Source organism: Natrix helvetica (assembly GCF_964273705.1).
Source record: "Natrix helvetica genome assembly, chromosome: 4".
Lineage (NCBI taxonomy): Eukaryota > Metazoa > Chordata > Lepidosauria > Squamata > Natricidae > Natrix > Natrix helvetica.
In genome coordinates, this window is record NC_138550.1 from 94,035,625 (window position 1) to 94,053,190 (window position 17,566).

The window sequence follows — 17,566 nt, forward strand, 5'->3', positions numbered from 1 at the left end:
ATTTTCTCTAAAGGAGCATTTCTTAGCCATCCTGTTTCCATGCTTGCTTCATCTTGAGGTATATCAGCTTCAGCCTGATCTTATACCCAACAAAGGGAAATTGGGACACAACTCAAATATTTTGTTTTTCAGGCTCTTCACTTGTTGGGATGGGAAGACAGTGTGACAGCTATAGATGGGCCTGTAAGAAAATTATCAGTTGAATTTCATTTTACTAACTCTACTAAATGAACTATTTGGTATAAATCATAGAAAACAACACAAAAAATGTTTGGAATACCCAAAATTGGGAGAACTATACATAGTATTGACACATAAAAGTAAAAGAAGGGTAGCACTATATATTAAAAAGACAATAGAATCCAAACAAATTTTGCTGATAAGGAAGGAAGGACTTTGATGGTTTAAGTAACACTGAATAGCAAACAAATTCTTTTGGTGGCAATATATGCCCCTAACAACAATCAGGAATTTTTTTATAAAATATTACTCAGGAAAATAATTGAAATGGAATATGAGAATTTATACATGACTGGTGACTTTAAGGCAACAACAGATGTGGATTTGGAATAGAAAACCACAAAGATAAACAAGAAAGTAAGAAAAGCACTTCCAAAAGCTTTTTTTTTTTTTGCAATTGCTGAGAAATTAAGTCTCCAAAATGTGTGGAAAGGAAGATATCTGAAAGAAAATCAATACACATTTTACTCAAATAGACATATGTCATGGTCCAGAATAGATATGATGTGGATGTCAACAGAAATACTAGCTAATATACAAGATATAAATATTGAAGTAGGTATATGGGCAGACTATAATCCTATTACAATTATTTGGAGGGGAAGGAAAAAAAGGTCAAGATGGACATTAAATCAAACAATATTAAATGAAAGGGAATTTTAACAATATATGGAAAAGGAATTGACTTTCTTTTTTAAAGAAAATAAAAAAGAAGATACTTCACTACAAAATGTGTGGGACACAACAAAAGCATATATTCGAGGGTTGGCAATGACATACCTGGGAAAAGGGAACAAAAAGAAAAGACAAAATCAGAAAGAACTGGAAGAGGAGTATAAGAAATAAGAGGCAGAATTACAGAAAGATACAGAAAATAAATGGATTTGAAAAAACATAAATTGAACTTAATTGAAGAAGAGGATTTGGCATTCAAAATAAAGGCTTACAGACAAAACTTTTTTGAGAATGCAAATAAACCAGGAAGATGGTTGGCATATAAAATGAAAAGAGAGAGAGAGAGAGAGAGAAAGCAAATTAATCAACTGAGCAATGACAAAGAAATGTTATGCCATTGGAATGAGGAAAAGAAAAGAATTGTGCAGGAATATTATTAGAAACTATATAAATAAGAAATCTCAGAAGAAAAGATAAAACAATATTTAGAAAAAGCTGAACAACCCAAAATATCAGAAAATTTTAAAAAGGCATTTGAATAAAGGATAATAATGATGAAAGTAATAGAGAGAATTATAAAACAAAAAAATGGCAGAACTATACAAAACATTACAAGATGTGTTAAGTAATATATTGTTAGAAGTATTTAATGATGTCTTGAAGAAGCAAAGATACCAGACTCGGGGATGGAAACATATATTATGCTTATACTGAAAGAAGATACAGATTTACAACAACAGACAGATTTCTTTGTTAAATGTGGACTATAAAATATTTGCATCAATAATGGCAGAAAGATTAAAGAGACTGTTAAATGAATTTATACAAACAAACCAAAATGGGGTTTTTTTTGTGTTTTTTTTTTTTTTACCAAAAAGGCAGATCAGAGACAATATGAGAATAATCTTGAACACTTTGGAGTACTATGAAGCTCATCCCGGAAAACAAATGACATTGATGTTCCTTGATGCACAGAAAACATTTGACCATGTGAACTGACAGTTTATGATAATGCAATTACAGACTATGGCTTTTGGGGAGAGATTTATAAATATGATCAAAACAATTTATCATAAACAAGTAGCAAATGTGATGGTAAATGGAGAAATGACAGAGAAGGTTAATATTATGAAAGATACAAGGCAGGGATGTCCATTATCCTCATTATTATTTGTACTATTAGAGGTATTAAATAGAAATATAAGATGAAATGAAGAGATAAAAGAGATGACAATTAAGAAAGAAGAATATAAATTACAAGTGATTGCAGAAGATTTAGTGTTTATTTTTGAAGATCCACTAGAATCTGGACCAAAACTAGTAGAACAAATAGAAGAATATGGAGAAGTGGCAGGACTTAAAATAAATAAAGATAAAATGAAACTTTTGTAAAAAAAACGTTTCAAGGAAATAGAAAAGAGAGTTGAGGCAAATGTTAGACATTCAGATAGCTAAAAAGGTAAAATATTTAGGAATTCAATTAATAGCAAGATGCATAACAATCAAAGAGGACAATTATTATAAACTGAAAAGACAAATTGAGATAGACTTGGAGAAATGGAAAAATCTACAATTATCATTAATGGTTAAAATAGCGATAATTAAGATGAATATATTACCAAGATTGTTGTTTCTATTTCAAACAATACCGATAAAGCTAGAGAAAAAAATACTTTGAAAATCTTAGTAAATCAATAGCAAAATTTATATGGCAAATGAAAAAAGAATTAAGATAAAAATGTTACAAGATGCAAGAATCAGAGGAGGGTTTGCACTTCCAAATTGGGAATTATATCACCAGGCAACGGCACTGTCATGGATGAAAGAATGGATTGCATTGAGGAAAATAAGGTTATTGACGCTGGAGGGGCATGATCTACAACTAGGTTGGCATGCATTTTTGTGGTATGGGAAAAATAAGATGCATAGTTATTTTCAAAGGCATTATGTAAGAAATGCTATATTATTAGTTTGGGAAAGAGTTAGAGAAAAATATTATTTGAAAATACCAATGTGGCTTTCAACAATGGAAGCATTGGTACATCCAAACGTTATTAAGATGTAAAATATTATTAGATATAAAGATATTCTAACAGAAAAGAGGGAATTGAAGCGGAAACAAGAGTTAGAAGAACAAGGGATAAATATGGTTTGGTATACAAAGTTGCAAATACAATCGAGATATGAAAAAGATGCAAAACTTTATGGCAGCGATGGCGAACCTTTTTTGGCTCGCGTGCCATAAGTGGGGGGAGTGCAGGGGGGTCTTTTGCAGGCATGCTGCACCCATAATGCAATGCACGACCCCCCTAGTGCGTATGCATACACTACAGGCATGACCCCCCCCCATTTTTGCATGCTATTTTCACCCTTCCCAGGCTCCAGAGGCTTTATAGGAGCAAGGGGAGGGTGAAAACAGCTTCCCCGCCCCCCGGAAACCCCCTGGAGGCTTCAGGGATTTTCAGGAGGCTTCCCTGAAGCCTCCGAAGCAGTCAAAACAACCCTCCGAGCAAAACGGAAGTCACTTCCGGTTTACTCGGAGGGTCGTTTTAAGCACTCCGAAGGCTTCAGGCACTTTCAGGAGGCTTCCCTGAAGCCTTCAGAGCGCTCAAAACGCCCCTCCGAGCAAACCGGAATTCACTTCTGGTTTAAATGGAGGGTCATTTGAGCGCTCCGAAGGCTTCAGGGACCTTCAGGAGGCTTCCCTGAAGCCTCGGGAGTAGTCAAAATGACCCTCCGAGCAAACAGGAAGATATTGTTATTCCATTTTTTTACTGTGTACCAGTCAGAATCACATATGTAAGATGGGTGGCAATATAAATGTGATGTTTCAATGAAATAAATTCATTCTAGGCTTACATTTTCAGTCTTTCACTTATCTTGGATTTTGATGTTTTATGTATTTTTTTCTATTCTCGGACTGAAAAATTGTGTTGCAGAAAGAAGTGATTCATTGACAGTATTCCACTATTTGCAGATATTTTCATTCAATTTATTTCCCTAAAGGTGACATCACAAATTTCTTGCCTGTCAACTCCATTGATGGATCAACTGTCTTGGTCCTAGTAAGTGCTATCTCTTTCAAAGGAATATGGAAGACACAATTTAATCCAAAAGATACAGAAAGAGGAATCTTTTGGACTTGCAAGGTACAGTATATAAAATACCAGGAAAAGTCTGGGCGCATGAGCGCATGCACTAAAATAAGCCCTCCCCCAAAAATAAGCCCTCCCTGACAATATTGCAACACAGCAGCAGCCATGAGGTGATCACCCTCGCTGCCTCCTGCACCTCAAAAATAATAAGACCTCCCCGAAAATAAGGCCAAGTGCTTATTTCAAGGGTCAAAAGAAAATAAAACCCTGTCTTATTTTTGGGAAAACACGGTATGTATGTTTAGGGAAATAGGTATGCATTTGTGTTACAACCCCTGGTATGCCCAAATATGGGAGGGAACTCACTACTTCCCTTTCTGTCCTTCGGCTCATTACAGAGGACCATCCAGGCATAAAACCATATTTTTATTTCTAATGTTGCCTTTGCTATGTTTGGGTTGTATTTTATTTTGTTCTTTTCTCCCCAATAGTTTTTCACCCATTCGTTGCTTTCTATTTTACTTGGCAGAAGGTGCTCACTTATGAAAAACTTCAAGAATGGACCTGTTCACAAAGCATGAAAAAAGTAACAACTAAAATTTACTTGCCAAAGTTTAGTGCAGAAGGTGAATATTCACTGAAACCAATTTTATCAGTAATGGGAATAAAGGGTCTGTTTATTCCAGGAAGAGCCAATTTATCTGGCATGTCTGGGAATCGTGACTTGTCTGTGTCTCAGATTTATCATAAAGCTTGTATTGAAGTCAGTGAAGAAAGAACAAAGGCAGCTGCTGTCACTCTTGAAGTTATAGTTCCGGGGTATCTTTCTGTGTTTAGGGCTAATAGGCCTTTTTTTTATACTGTGAATTATATAGGAACCAACAGTATGCTTTTTATGGGCATGATTGGTTCGCCTCATGAGGTGGCACTGCCATAAAAAAGTTTTTCCAGGTGGTTGTGAACAGCGGAGCTTTCTACATTCTGATTTTTATTTAAACTTGGCTAATATCTCAACTAAACTTGTAAGCCTTAACCCTAAAATCGATTTCTTACTTACTTATCTGGGTAAAAGCCTTTACTTTGTGAGTTTCTCTGCAATTTCTCTCCATTGGAAAAGGGCTGTAACCATAATATACTTTTCTTACACTGCGTGCTAAACTCTTTTTCATAAAGAGAACAGAAAAATGTGCAAACATCGGTGGGGCTTCATACATGGAAGAACAGAGAATCAATAATGCTACTTTGAATCCTTCGAATCCTTATCCTTAGAGAATAAACCTAAATAAAAGCCCTTAGACATTGCAGGGGAAGGGAGGGCAAATACAATTGTTTATTTGTTTTGAGGAAAAAAGCCACCAGTGTCTTTGTGAAAGCTGAAGGCTAACTGCCTATTGGAGCAGTACAGCCAGCATGCAATCTTCAAATTTTCCTTCAAACTGGATGATACACAAGGATGGGACAGGAATGGAATTGAATGTCTTGTAATATAAACTGAAAATTAAAATTGCATCATACCCTTCAGCTGAAATTAAACTTAGCTATTATTAAATCTGATTGTTTCGATTAATTACCTGTCACTCTTGAGACCATGTGACTTAAAATGTTGAGAAGAAACTAATAGAGTATGTTGCCTGGGCTCCAGCTATCAGTCTATAACAATACTATTGAAATTTCAACTCATTTAGAAAACCTGTTGATATTTTTGGTTAGTTTGACTACGGTTGCTTTCTCTTTTCTTCAGCTCATAGTCTATGAAAATGGCAAGGTCTTTAACATTTAATTCTAACATATAATAATGAAAATCACATTAATAACATCTACACAAACCATTATAAATGCTGGGATTTGTATTATGAGCAGGTGAGTTATGAGCCACTTGTTTGGAGAAGGACAATGAATACCTTTGCACGTGCTTCTCCTTTTTGCTATACACCACAGCCCCTCAGATTGTTGAAATGCCTGATGGAGGCAGGAAATTCAGTGCAAGCTTTCCATACGTTGACAAAGACAGGAAAACTGTCATGGAAAAGCACCGTGCTCAGGAGGAAGAATCATTTTTTTTCAACATTTGTTGAGCCCCAACTTTAGCAGAAAAAGCCCCCGAAAGAAAACTGTCTTGGGGAAGATAGGTGGGTCCTTATCCCTCTACCTGGGGGTTATTTCTGTTGTTAGGCAAAATAGCCCTTTTAGTAGAGGCAGCAGAGCTAGGGAAGCCCACCGTGAAGGGGATGGAATGTGAGGTAATCAGGGCTGTGACCCTGATTAAGGATGGAAGGTTAGAGTTTCTCTACAATATGTTGCAATTCCCTTGTTCAGGCTGCCTTTGGAGTGTGCTGTGAGGGGGCTTCATCTGGAGGGGGAGTCTATAGAAATTAGGCATAGATGAACTGGGTTTCTCTCTCATCATGTACAAAAGACTGAAAAAAGCATCTCCTCCTCAACCCAAAATGAACATCATCATCCCGTTAGTTGCATCACCAATCTACCCAGTGCAGCCCTCATCCCTCAGTGTAGTTTTCAACAACTGCAATAGATCAATGGAACATGAACAAACAACTCTTCAGGTGTTGCTTAACTAGAGCTTCTGGCATTTTTGGCAGGGGGTGTAGTGGTTAAGTTTTTGGCAGGGGGTGTAGTGGTTAAGGTTTCATGGGCCAAGGTTGTATATGGAGGAACATATGAGTGAAAGAAGCATTAAGGTTATGGGAGAGTAGTGACTCTTATGGTTCTATAGGAACATTTAGAATTGAGGAAGGAAATTAATGGTAAGCCCATACAGATGTTACTAGAGTGATATCATTGACCACAACATCTATTTCCTTTCCATGCTGCACCATACTATACTTCTACAGTTTCAACTGATATCTAATTAGCGGAAGAGAGTAGTCCTTTGTGGAATTGTTGCTATATTTACTATGGTTTTTTTTTTTAAAAAAAATTAAAAACGTCTACATCACCAGATCATATAAACTTCTCTTTATTCAACTATCCCAATTTAGTACATTTGACTCTGATGGTGTATACCTTTTGAGCGAGAGGGCTGAGACTTTGCTTCAGACATTAAGTGGCACTGACTTTCCTTTCTGAAAGCCAGGGAGACATTCTTCAAGCATATAAAACCGTCCACAGTTCTGCATAGGTCCTGCCTTCTAAATTCTAAGCTCCATTTTCAGACAACAAAGGGCTAACCCAGTAACCCAGTGAGAATGTTACCATTCATTTTGTGAATGTACTCATTCACAGAGGCTTCTTTTCTTTTGTGTCCAGGGTAAGTAAGAATAGTCCCAGAGCTATGGTGCACCAAGAAGCCCGAGTCACAAAGGATTCTTTCCCTGGTCTCCCTGCAGCACTCCCAGAACTCATACCTGGTCTGTGCTGGGCCTCCCTCACCTGTTATGGTAATCCTGTGCTCTTTATGTGGTACTCCCTCTGCTTCCCACTAAATGACGTAGCATCTTCCAACAGCAACCATACATGCCATAATTGTGGTCACCAAGTCATATGGTCCCGTAAGGTCACACTTTACAACTGCATTGAAATCCCAACCCCAACTACAGTCATAAGTCAAGGACTACCTGTACAGCCAAGGCAAAGGACAGTAGGAATTATGATTCAGCAATATCTGGAAGTTATTTGGTTCATTGTCCTCTGTCTGCTACGGTTCTGGTCAGATTGTGGATGTTGGAGCCTACAGTGAATATTTGGAGCAACTCTAATAGGAAGTGGGAGGGTGAGATACCAAATAGGCAAGACCTAGACAGGGGGACAAAGGTTGCTTCTTTAGAAGAGTTTTGAAAGTGCAGAATTAAATATGAATAACAAATAAATCTGAGGCTATTTGATGTGCTGTATATGTTTATTCAGATATTATTGTAGTTTTATTCTCAAGAGATCACAAAGTATCTTTAGCCTAGATAGAGACAGGATCCGAATAAAACTAACTTGAAACATCACTAGTCATCCTAAGTGACAGGCAAGCCAAAATGTCTCTCTATTGATTTTTAGTTATGAATGGAAGACAAAGCAGTTTATTATGTACTCAAGTTTAAATTTTATAATCAGAAAACAGAAGGTACCTTAAGCAAGTCATCAATTGAAGCTTATACATTCAGAAACAACAGCTAGTTTAGTAGTGGGTTTTACTGCACTCTTCAATTGAAATCATTGGTTTCTTCTGTTTTTATTTAACAGAATGTATATCTCACATTTCTTCCATCACAGGTCTATTGTGTGTATATATCAATATTAGCTAATTAATTATTGGGACATTGATGAGATCCAGGCCTGCTTTATGAAATTTCAAACTTTGCATGGGATATTTCTATTGTAAAAGAAAAAAAAACACATTATCAATCTCAAAGAGGTTGTAAGCAGGAGTGGGCTGCTGCTGATGTTACTGCGGTTTGTAACCTGCGTGCACAGAACAATTTACAGTGAACTGCGCACGCGCAGTCACTAAAATCCAAAATGGTGGCGATCAAGCGGCAGCAAGGGAACTGATTCGGGGGTGTGGCAGGCCTGGGTCGCTGTCGGTTCTGCGATCCAGGCCTGAATTCCACTGTCGTTTCTGGTTGTCTTTCTGCTTGAGGCTTAATTTGTGGAAGTTGGTTCTAGAGGTCACTAACCCCCCCTCCCTCTCCATTTCCTTTGCTACCTTTATGTCAGCCCTCTATAGTTAAGGGCTCTGTGCCCCAAGGAACATACAGATTTATATACTTTGGATTCCACAAACACATCAATGTAAACGGGATTTTAGGCGCAGTAAGCAAATAAAAACTGTAGCCTCACAATTTGCTCTTTCTTAAGAGAGGAAATAACTTGTTAGCCAAGTTGAGAAGAGAATTTGGAATTCAGAAGTCTTGGTCACTTACAACAGAGAGAAATATATATATTTTAACGTCTCAGCACCTGGTATTTACGGTAAGGAAAATCTGCCAGAAAAAAGAATGCTCTTGGTGGCATAATGTCTTATAAAGAACAAAAAAGGGTGATTAGCATTAAACTCGGGAATGATTCGTGAACTTGTAGGAATTACAACTACACCAGTAGCAGCAGCTGCTTCGGTACCTTCTTCGTTCACTTCAATATAGGCTTTATGATAAACCTGAGAGACAACCAGATCCCTACGCCCATTCATGCCAGATAAATCAGCTTTGCCTGGATTAAACACATCCTCCATTCCCATTTCACTTAAAGTACAACTGAGCAAATATTTTTCTTCCACCTTGAATTTTGGCAGGAAAATACTGATCAATGTGTTCTGCATGCCTGTTGAACTGGTCCACTCTTGAAATTTTTCATAAGTGAGTTGCCTCGCAATCTGTCAGGTGAAGGGGAGCCATTGTGAGCGTGTACATGAGTGAAAATAAGATTTGGAAAAAGGGATTAAGAAAAAGTAAAATATGACTTCCTGTTACTTCCCATTATAGCATTATTCCTTCATAATAAGTAAACAGCAAATATATCTGCAAAAATATTACTTTCTTTAAAAAAAACAATTTGCAGGATAGTTTTAAAGAAGGGAGCTTCAAGACACCTAGCTAAAATGAATATCTCTGTTCTGGAATCCTTATTGAATTGCCTGGGGATGGAAAATCTGCCTCCAAAACTATGGACAAACATCTACCGAAGCAAGCCAAGCTCCAAAACTGAAGAATCCCTGCCCTAATTGCCTTCTTTCTCACTGAAGTTTGGGAGCCAAGAATTGCCTACATCTGTTGGGATGAGTGGCTTTTTAAAAACAATGTTCTTAAACTGCATTCAAAATATGGGCTGGTGTGTGTGTGTGTGTGTGTGTGTGTGTGTGTGTATGTATCTATATCTATATCTATATCTATATCTATATCTATATCTATATCTATATCTATATCTATCTATCTATCTATCTATCTATCTATCTATCTATCTATCTATCTATATTTATATATCAGTACAATTATTTATTTATTTATCAGTACAATTACAACATATATATATATATATATATATATATATATATCACAAATACATACCTATTTCACTGGCTCAGCTGATAAGGAGGAGAGCCTGTGGCTTAGTGGCTAATACATCTGCCTAATATGTAATACAACCCAGGTTCGAATCCCAGTAAGGGTATGGCTAGCTGATGAGAGCTAAATAGCTTGAAATAGATCTATACTAGTCTCCCTTTATTTATTTATCAGCACAAATACAACACAAAATATAGCAAAGGCAACATTTAAAATAAAAATATGGTTTTCTGCCTGGATGGTCTCCTGAATTTTGCTTGGAAATTGTTTGGATGGTATATGAACAGGCAAACAGTTCTGAATATTAATGCTGTTGGCATTCAGAAAAGTCACCTCTGAGCACTGTTCCTGAAGAGCTTTCTTTAAGCCAAATGTAATAGGATTAACTATTAGATTTGGATGACAAACTCCAGCTAGTCAAAGGCAGTAGAAAAAAATGTCAAAAATCCTCATTTGGAGGCAGGCGGAAGGGACATGAAGAAGACGATAAAGGGCTGTTGCATGATAAGCAAAAATAGCTACTAAACAACTGAATTTTTAAACATTGGGCGAAATACTTGCAAAACTTTCTTCAATATTCAATTCTATCCTCAGAAAATGATCAAGGAATGAAAATTGGTCGTAAATAAGCCTGTTTCTTCTCCCTAGCTCCAAAATTGTGCCAATATTAATGGCTAGGTTTGCCTGATATGGAAAAGCAGTGGAAAAATAGTGGACTGGAACTGTGGAGACCTGGGTTCAATGGTCACATTCACCCCAGTATGCCTCAGTGGGAGTCCGTCTGTCTGTCTGCCTCTGTATGACGTATGTATGTATGTATGTATGTATGTATGTATGTATGTATGTATGTATGTATGTCAAAATAAGAAATGAATGAGAAAAATAGGGAAAAATCATAATTAACATTTGGGAACCACTTAAGAATATGTAATCAGAGGCCTTTCTTAGCAATAAAATTATTCAAACGATACATATCAAGTTCATTTGAATCTCTTTCTGAATGATTTCAGAACTCAAATTACCTCTTTTGTGGTTCCATTCTCGTCCGGTAGAAGGATGATCATACTTAGATCTTCCTTATCATAGGGAAGCTCAAGGACTTTCATTGGTGGGTTTGTTATTTTAGCATAATTAAATTTGTCCATTTGAACCATCATTTGCACTTTTTTGCTCTGCTCCTATAACAAATAAAGTAATGCTTTACATAAAGCAATAATAACGTGAGAAATCATAACATGAAATATTGATTGCAATTGCCAGCTATAATAACAGATTTCCATTTCAGACCCTATTGGTGCAGGACAAAGCTCATTGTATAAACAAGGATTTTATGTTTCCCAAATGTTCAACAAAATGGTTATTTTTAGTTATTTAATTCAATTGTGCAGCAATTGATACATTTCCATTCTCATGGGTTTTTCAGGTACTATACCTTACTGGTCCAAAAGTCTGCTTCTTGTGTGTTCTTGGGATTAAATTCCCTCATCCACTTTCCTTTGAAATATATAGCATTTACCAAGACCAATGCAGTACTTTTGTCAAGTGAGTTAACAGGAAGCAGGTCCTTAATTTTACCTTTTAAAAAAAGTAGTAGCATTAAAAATGTTTTCGGTAAGGGGCAGACGTTTATCAACAATACATGTCTTTCTACAACACATTATTTTGAGTAAGAATACTGAAAAAAGAATTAAAACACCAATGTAATCCAAACACATTTAAGCAAACAAAGAATGAATGAAAGATTAAAACAAGCTGAAATCTTTTCTATCTTTATACATTTTAAAGTTTTATGGGTACAAAAACTCACTCCTAAAGTTAGAGGATCAGTGAAAGGGATGAAATGCTATCTGTTTGGGCCGGTTCGCCCGAACCCATAATAAAAAATGCTTTAAAAAGTAAAAAATCAACTGTGCAACAATGAATTGTGTGACAATCAGCTGTGCTTTTAAAAAACTTATTTAAAGCAATTTTTACTACCTATTCGCCCGAACCGGTAGTAAAAAAATGCTTTAAAAAGTAAAAAAAAGTTCTGACGATCAGCTGTATGACGATCAGGTGTGCCTGATTGTCTGTGAGGTTCCTGCTTGTTGCAGGGGGCTTTTTGTATGAAGTCCAGCTGCTTTTACATTGTGTGTGAGTGAGTTGTGCAGCCACTCCCACCCGGTCATATGGCCACCGAGCCATGCCCACCCAGTCACATGACCACCAAGCCACGCCCACCAAGCGATGCCCACAGAACCGGTAGGGAAAATGTTTGAATTTCACCGCTGATCAGTGAAAATTCTAATCCTGTGAAAGCAGAAAAAAAAACAACTTTAGATACACTGCAGATCAATAAAAACGCCAGGTCTTGAGCTTCCCTAAAGAATCAGATTCTTTCTTTGTTTCTTTCTTTCTGCATTACATCAGGAATATTAATTGAGTATGCTTGGCTGTGCAAATGAACATTTCGGGTAGCACTGGCTACAATATCTTTTTTTAAAACTAAGGACCACGCATAAATTCATAAATGACATTTTGACCTTCAGAAATTTGAAGAGGCATAGAGCAACTATGTCAGAGGTGCCTAACTCGATTTCATTGAGGGCTGCATCAGGATTGTGTTTGATCTCGGAGGGCCGATGCGCGTGTAACTGGGTTGGGAGTGCTCATGGTAGGTGTGGCCGGGGATGGGTATGGCTGGGGTGGGCGTTTGATACAGGCTCAAGATCCATTTTCTTCCCTTCTTTCTTTCCACAGTTCTTTACTATAACCATTTTCTTATCTCTTCTACCAGATATTAATGGCAAATATTTATTATTTATTCTTCATACTCCAATAAACTTTTTATTTCTAAATGTATACCCTATTGTTTAACAGTAAATTGCTTTTCCAGGCAGAAAGGCTATTTATACGATTGTATTTTTATTATTCAACTAATAATAAAAATACAATAGCATACATAACATGATAATACAAGATATAACAGCAGAGTTAAATTTCCAGAATAGTAAATAGAAATGGCTGTCAATTATAGATTGTTGATTGTAGATTAAATGGATCTACAGTATATAAAATCTGGAATTAAACTGTAGTATTAACATAGGTTGTTGCTTGTTTTCTAGCCAGATGGGGCATTTACTTGAGGCCACGTAATTGTAATCCAATCCAATCCAGTCTTCCTTCAGCACTCTGCTGGCCAAAAACGGGCCACGCAGAGACCTCCATGCGGCCCATTTTCGGCCAATAGAATTCTGCAGGAGGGTGTGGAGGCTGAAAACAGGCTATTTTGGGTGGTAGAGGCACTGCAGGTTGGTCCTTTAATATTTCCAGGATGGCTCCATGGGCCAGATTTAAACACCCCATGGGCCGGATCCAGCCCATGGGCTTTGAATTTGAGACCCCTGAACTATGTGATCACATGCAATCTTCATGATGTAATATTCAAGGAGACACATAGAGCTAAATATTCTGCTTTTCTGCCATTCACTAAGGGAAATCCAATGAGCCTTCCTAACTGATTAATGGCAAAGAGAATGAAGATTAACCTATGATTTCTTACCATTTGTTTGGCTTTCAACCCAGGAGTTAATTTTCTTTCTAACTTCCTCAAAGGCATTCACAAAGTCAACAATTTCCAATTCTGCATGATAAAGCTCTTTAGTGCACTCTATGTATTGCTGCACAGAATGAAAGAAAACGTATCAGTATATTAATTCCCTTATTATTATCATATATACTCAGTAGTTGGTACTGGTTATTTGCCAGATTGGACCCTAACCAACTCTGACTGACCCCCAAAATATTAATTAGGATCAGAATCAGCATGGCAAGCTGAGAAGTTGAAAATAAACACTGAGAAACTACATTGTTGTTTACAAAACTGCATTGATGTCAGCTACATGCAGCTCAAAGAAAACATCATTGCTAATGTGATCCCTCTTTTGACCACTCACTATTTTAAATATTTAATAATATAAACACGGAAATTCTCATGAAAAACGAAGGGGGAACAAGATTTTGTACCAGTTTCCCAACTATCTGATTTGGCTATCTACGCTAACTTCTAAGGATGGAGAAATAAATTTTACTTGTACCCTCAATAGGTCAGAGTTTCACATAGAGTGAAAAGAATGGGAAGTTTTTTGCTCACCTGGAGAAATTTAAAAACGTTTGATCCATACAGCCGATTGGCTGTGCTCAATGTATAGTTTTCAGCAGGTTGGTTAATGGCTGATAGGAGTTCCTTGAACTGGTTGTGCGGTCCACCAGCTTTGTCACAATGAATCTTCAAGAACCAAAGGACAGGACATTGCATTCATAGGCACATATTTGGCCACTATACCAAGACATTTACACCAAATGCGGACACACATACATACACCCCTACATGTGTGGGTTTCTGTACTGCATATGTGTATATTAGTGGTAGGATTCAAAAGTTTTAATACTGGTTCTGTGGGCATGGCTTGGTGGGCGTGGCTGGGGAAGGATACTCTAAAATCCCCATTCCCACCTGATCAACTGGTACTTAGGAGGCAGAGAATAGATGGAGGTTGGGCCAGTCAGAGGTGGTATTTACTGGTATTCAGAACTGCTCAAAATTTCCGCTACCGGTTCTCCAGAACTGGCCAGAACCTGCTGAATACCACGTCTGGGGTATATGCATATATACACATGTGTGCATGTGTATGTGTGTAGAATTAGTGATAAAATGAAATTTAATGAAAATTCTCTTACAGGCAAGTTTGTCGATGTCCTGGATTCTGTGATTTTATCAAAATGAAGGACCTGCAAAACAAAATAGATTGGAGGTTGTGAACTATGTCGCTATTTCCTTCTGTCATGATTCAGTTTCCTTGGGAACTCATAGAACAAATGCATCCTTTTTTTCCAGGGCCACCGAGGAACATGGAAGGGACTATTTTTAAGAGTGATTCTAATAGATACCACATAGACCAGCATTCTTTCACGTGATATTGTCCAAATGTTTGAATCACAATCTCTACCACCCCAATTAATCTGACTTATCAGCAATACCAATATCAATAGCATTAGAGGTTGGGGAGAGAAGTCTAGTGTAAGTGATCTGAGAAAATTAAAATAAAATAAACAAAATAAAAATTATGACTTATTTTTCAGATTTTCTTTTTTAGAAATGTCACTTTAGCTTATCAAGTACAGTTATGAGTTCTGGATTTGCCTTCACTTTAAGTACTCCTTGATTTCCTTATTTCTAACTCTCAATCTTCTCTGAATGGAGAATGGACAGGTTCTCAAAAGGAAAGTCAGAAGTAGAAAATACTTCCTGATCATCATGAAGATTCCTACCTTTCTCATTTGAGCAGCAGTGTTACCCTTGGCACCATAATAGACCATAGCTAAAGCTGCTGAGATACTAAATGGAGAGAAAAAGACGTTGTTGTTGGGTTGCTTTTCTTCCATCCTTTTTAAGAAGTCCACAGTGAAGTTGGTGTTTGCTTCAACAAGACTGTCCATGGTAGAATGAGTACCTAGAAAATTTTGAAATCATTGTAATGGTTTCTATAACTTTATTTAGTACTTTATATTATTTAATGCACCAAGATCTAATCATTATTTAATGATTAAATCTTGGTGGAATGATTGAATAAGAAAAGAAAAACAACTACCTGTAATTAACCAGTAATACTGTTCCCCCACTGCATAAATACAGCAACTGTGATTTCAAAGAATTTTTGTATGGCTTAGCATGGTGAGTGATCTCAGCCAATTGAGAATTACCATATTTTTTGGGAGTATAAGGCACACCTTCCCCCCCCCCCCCCAAAAGAGGGTGAAAATCTGGGTGCATCTTATACCAAAGGTAGTCCCACCCACCTGCTGGTCTCCACCTGCAAGTGGCCCAGAACGCAGTGAGGGGGTTGCAGCACAAAAACACTTTCCTCCCTGATTTCGGTGGAGGCCAAAAAAGTGGCTAACTGCCTGAAAAACACCATTTCAGGTGACGGGGATTACCAAAAACAAGCATCACTCCCACATGCTGAGAGGCAGCAGCGGTTAGGGTGCTGCTTGGAACCTGCCAAAAACTGCTGCCCCCGCATTTTCATGAGGGCAATTTCATCAGGGAATCCAGCCAATGGGCGGTGGCTGGAAAGGAGGGATGTTTTGCTTTTGGAGCTTCCCCTCAGCTCCCGGGCACGGAGAGAGCTTAGGCGGTTTGTTTTAAATGGATAAAAAGATCTGTGCTGCTCTTTATCAAAATCCAAATGGAAGTGAGGATGCTGCTGCTCCTGATGCTGGTGGGCAGAGGCAGAATTCTTTTTTTCTTGTCTCCTCCCCCCCCCCAAATTAATGCATCTTATATTCCGGTGCGTCTTATACTCCAAAAAATATGGTATGTTCATCTGTTGTCACACTAAGTTGTAAATGTAAAATAAGGTTACAGGGATGAATCTTTAAGTTACACAACATGGTTCCTGTATTTGGGGTCATTAATACAAAGGAGACATTTGAAGAGTCAGTTCTAAACACAGTTTACATCTGAAGCATTGAGCACTGTGGTCTACAATCACAATTTGTCATTAGGTTTGAACTAGCAAGTTACCTTGTTTAAATCCTATTTATCTTTAAAAAGATACATGCTTTCTTTCAAATTTTAGTAGCAAATCATTGTTAATGCTATAAGTATTCTTCCAGAACTTTAGAAAGGTTTTTTTTTTTAAAATAAAAAAATGAAATAATTGACCTTGCTCATTGTAGGACTCCTGTGAAATTGAAGATGCAATTTTTGTCTTACTATAACATGAATCTTAGGAAGAATCACATTGCCTATTGCTGAGTGCTCCATAATTCATGGATCTACAATCACATCACCCCCCCCCCATGGGAGCAGTTTACACTCAAGTAACATTCAAGTCAAGTCAAACCAATCAATCAATTATGCTGCGTATTTTCTCACTTACTTCATCTCATCACAACCATTACCATGATATGTATAAAGGTAAAGGTTCCCTTGCACATATGTGCTAGTCGTTCCCGACTCTAGGAGGCAGTGCTCATCTCCATTTCAAAGCCGAAGGAGCCAGCACTGTCTGAAGACATCTCCATGGTCATGTAGCTATGGCTGGAGGCACACGGAATGCTGTTACCTTCCTACCAAAGTGGTCCCTATTTTTCTACTTGCATTTTTTACGTGCTTTCAAACTGCCAGGTTGGCAGAAGCTGGGACAAGTAACGGGAGCTCACTCTGTTACGTGAAGCTAGGGATTTGAACCGCTGAACTGCTGACCTTTCTGATTGATAAGCTCAGTGTCTTAGCCACTGAGCCGCCGTGTCCCTCCATATGCATACATAAATATAATACACACACACACACACACACACACACACACACACACACATAAACATGGTTACCTATACAATTGAAAGATGGATGGAAAAGAGGGTCTCACCTCACTGTATTTTGTCCAAGGGAAACAGCAATCTGTTACCAGATCTGGAATGGAAACAAAATTTCCGTCCCACTTTTTATTTTACATATATAGTCACCACCCTTTCCTATACCTTCCTGGCACTCGTTGAGAATAG

At 37.5% G+C, this 17,566-nt stretch overlaps 1 protein-coding gene across 1 annotated transcript; it reads right to left on the bottom strand.

Annotated features, from left to right (window-relative positions):
• Positions 1 to 7,925: 7,925 nt before the first annotated feature.
• On the bottom strand, positions 7,926 to 17,566 carry LOC309391418 (serpin B3-like). Its single transcript, XM_081951861.1, has 8 exons — positions 17,431 to 17,566; positions 15,329 to 15,510; positions 14,738 to 14,788; positions 14,151 to 14,285; positions 13,560 to 13,677; positions 11,451 to 11,593; positions 11,041 to 11,196; positions 7,926 to 9,330 (listed from the first exon to the last, which is right to left on the bottom strand). The coding sequence occupies exons 2-8, from the start codon at positions 15,494 to 15,496 to the stop codon at positions 8,926 to 8,928; spliced, it is 1,176 nt and encodes a 391-aa protein (XP_081807987.1). The 5' UTR covers positions 15,497 to 15,510; positions 17,431 to 17,566; the 3' UTR covers positions 7,926 to 8,925.

Excerpts from the sequence above, each read along its gene's own strand:
- LOC309391418 (XM_081951861.1), bottom strand. The coding sequence starts at position 15,496 with ATGGACAGTCTTGTTGAAGCAAACACCAACTTCACTGTGGACTTCTTA. Across the intron at positions 11,197-11,450 it reads CAGACTTTTGGACCAGTAAG|GAGCAGAGCAAAAAAGTGCA; the intron begins GTATAGTACCTG and ends TATTTGTTATAG. Across the intron at positions 9,331-11,040 it reads AGAATGGAACCACAAAAGAG|ATTGCGAGGCAACTCACTTA; the intron begins GTAATTTGAGTT and ends TTCACCTGACAG.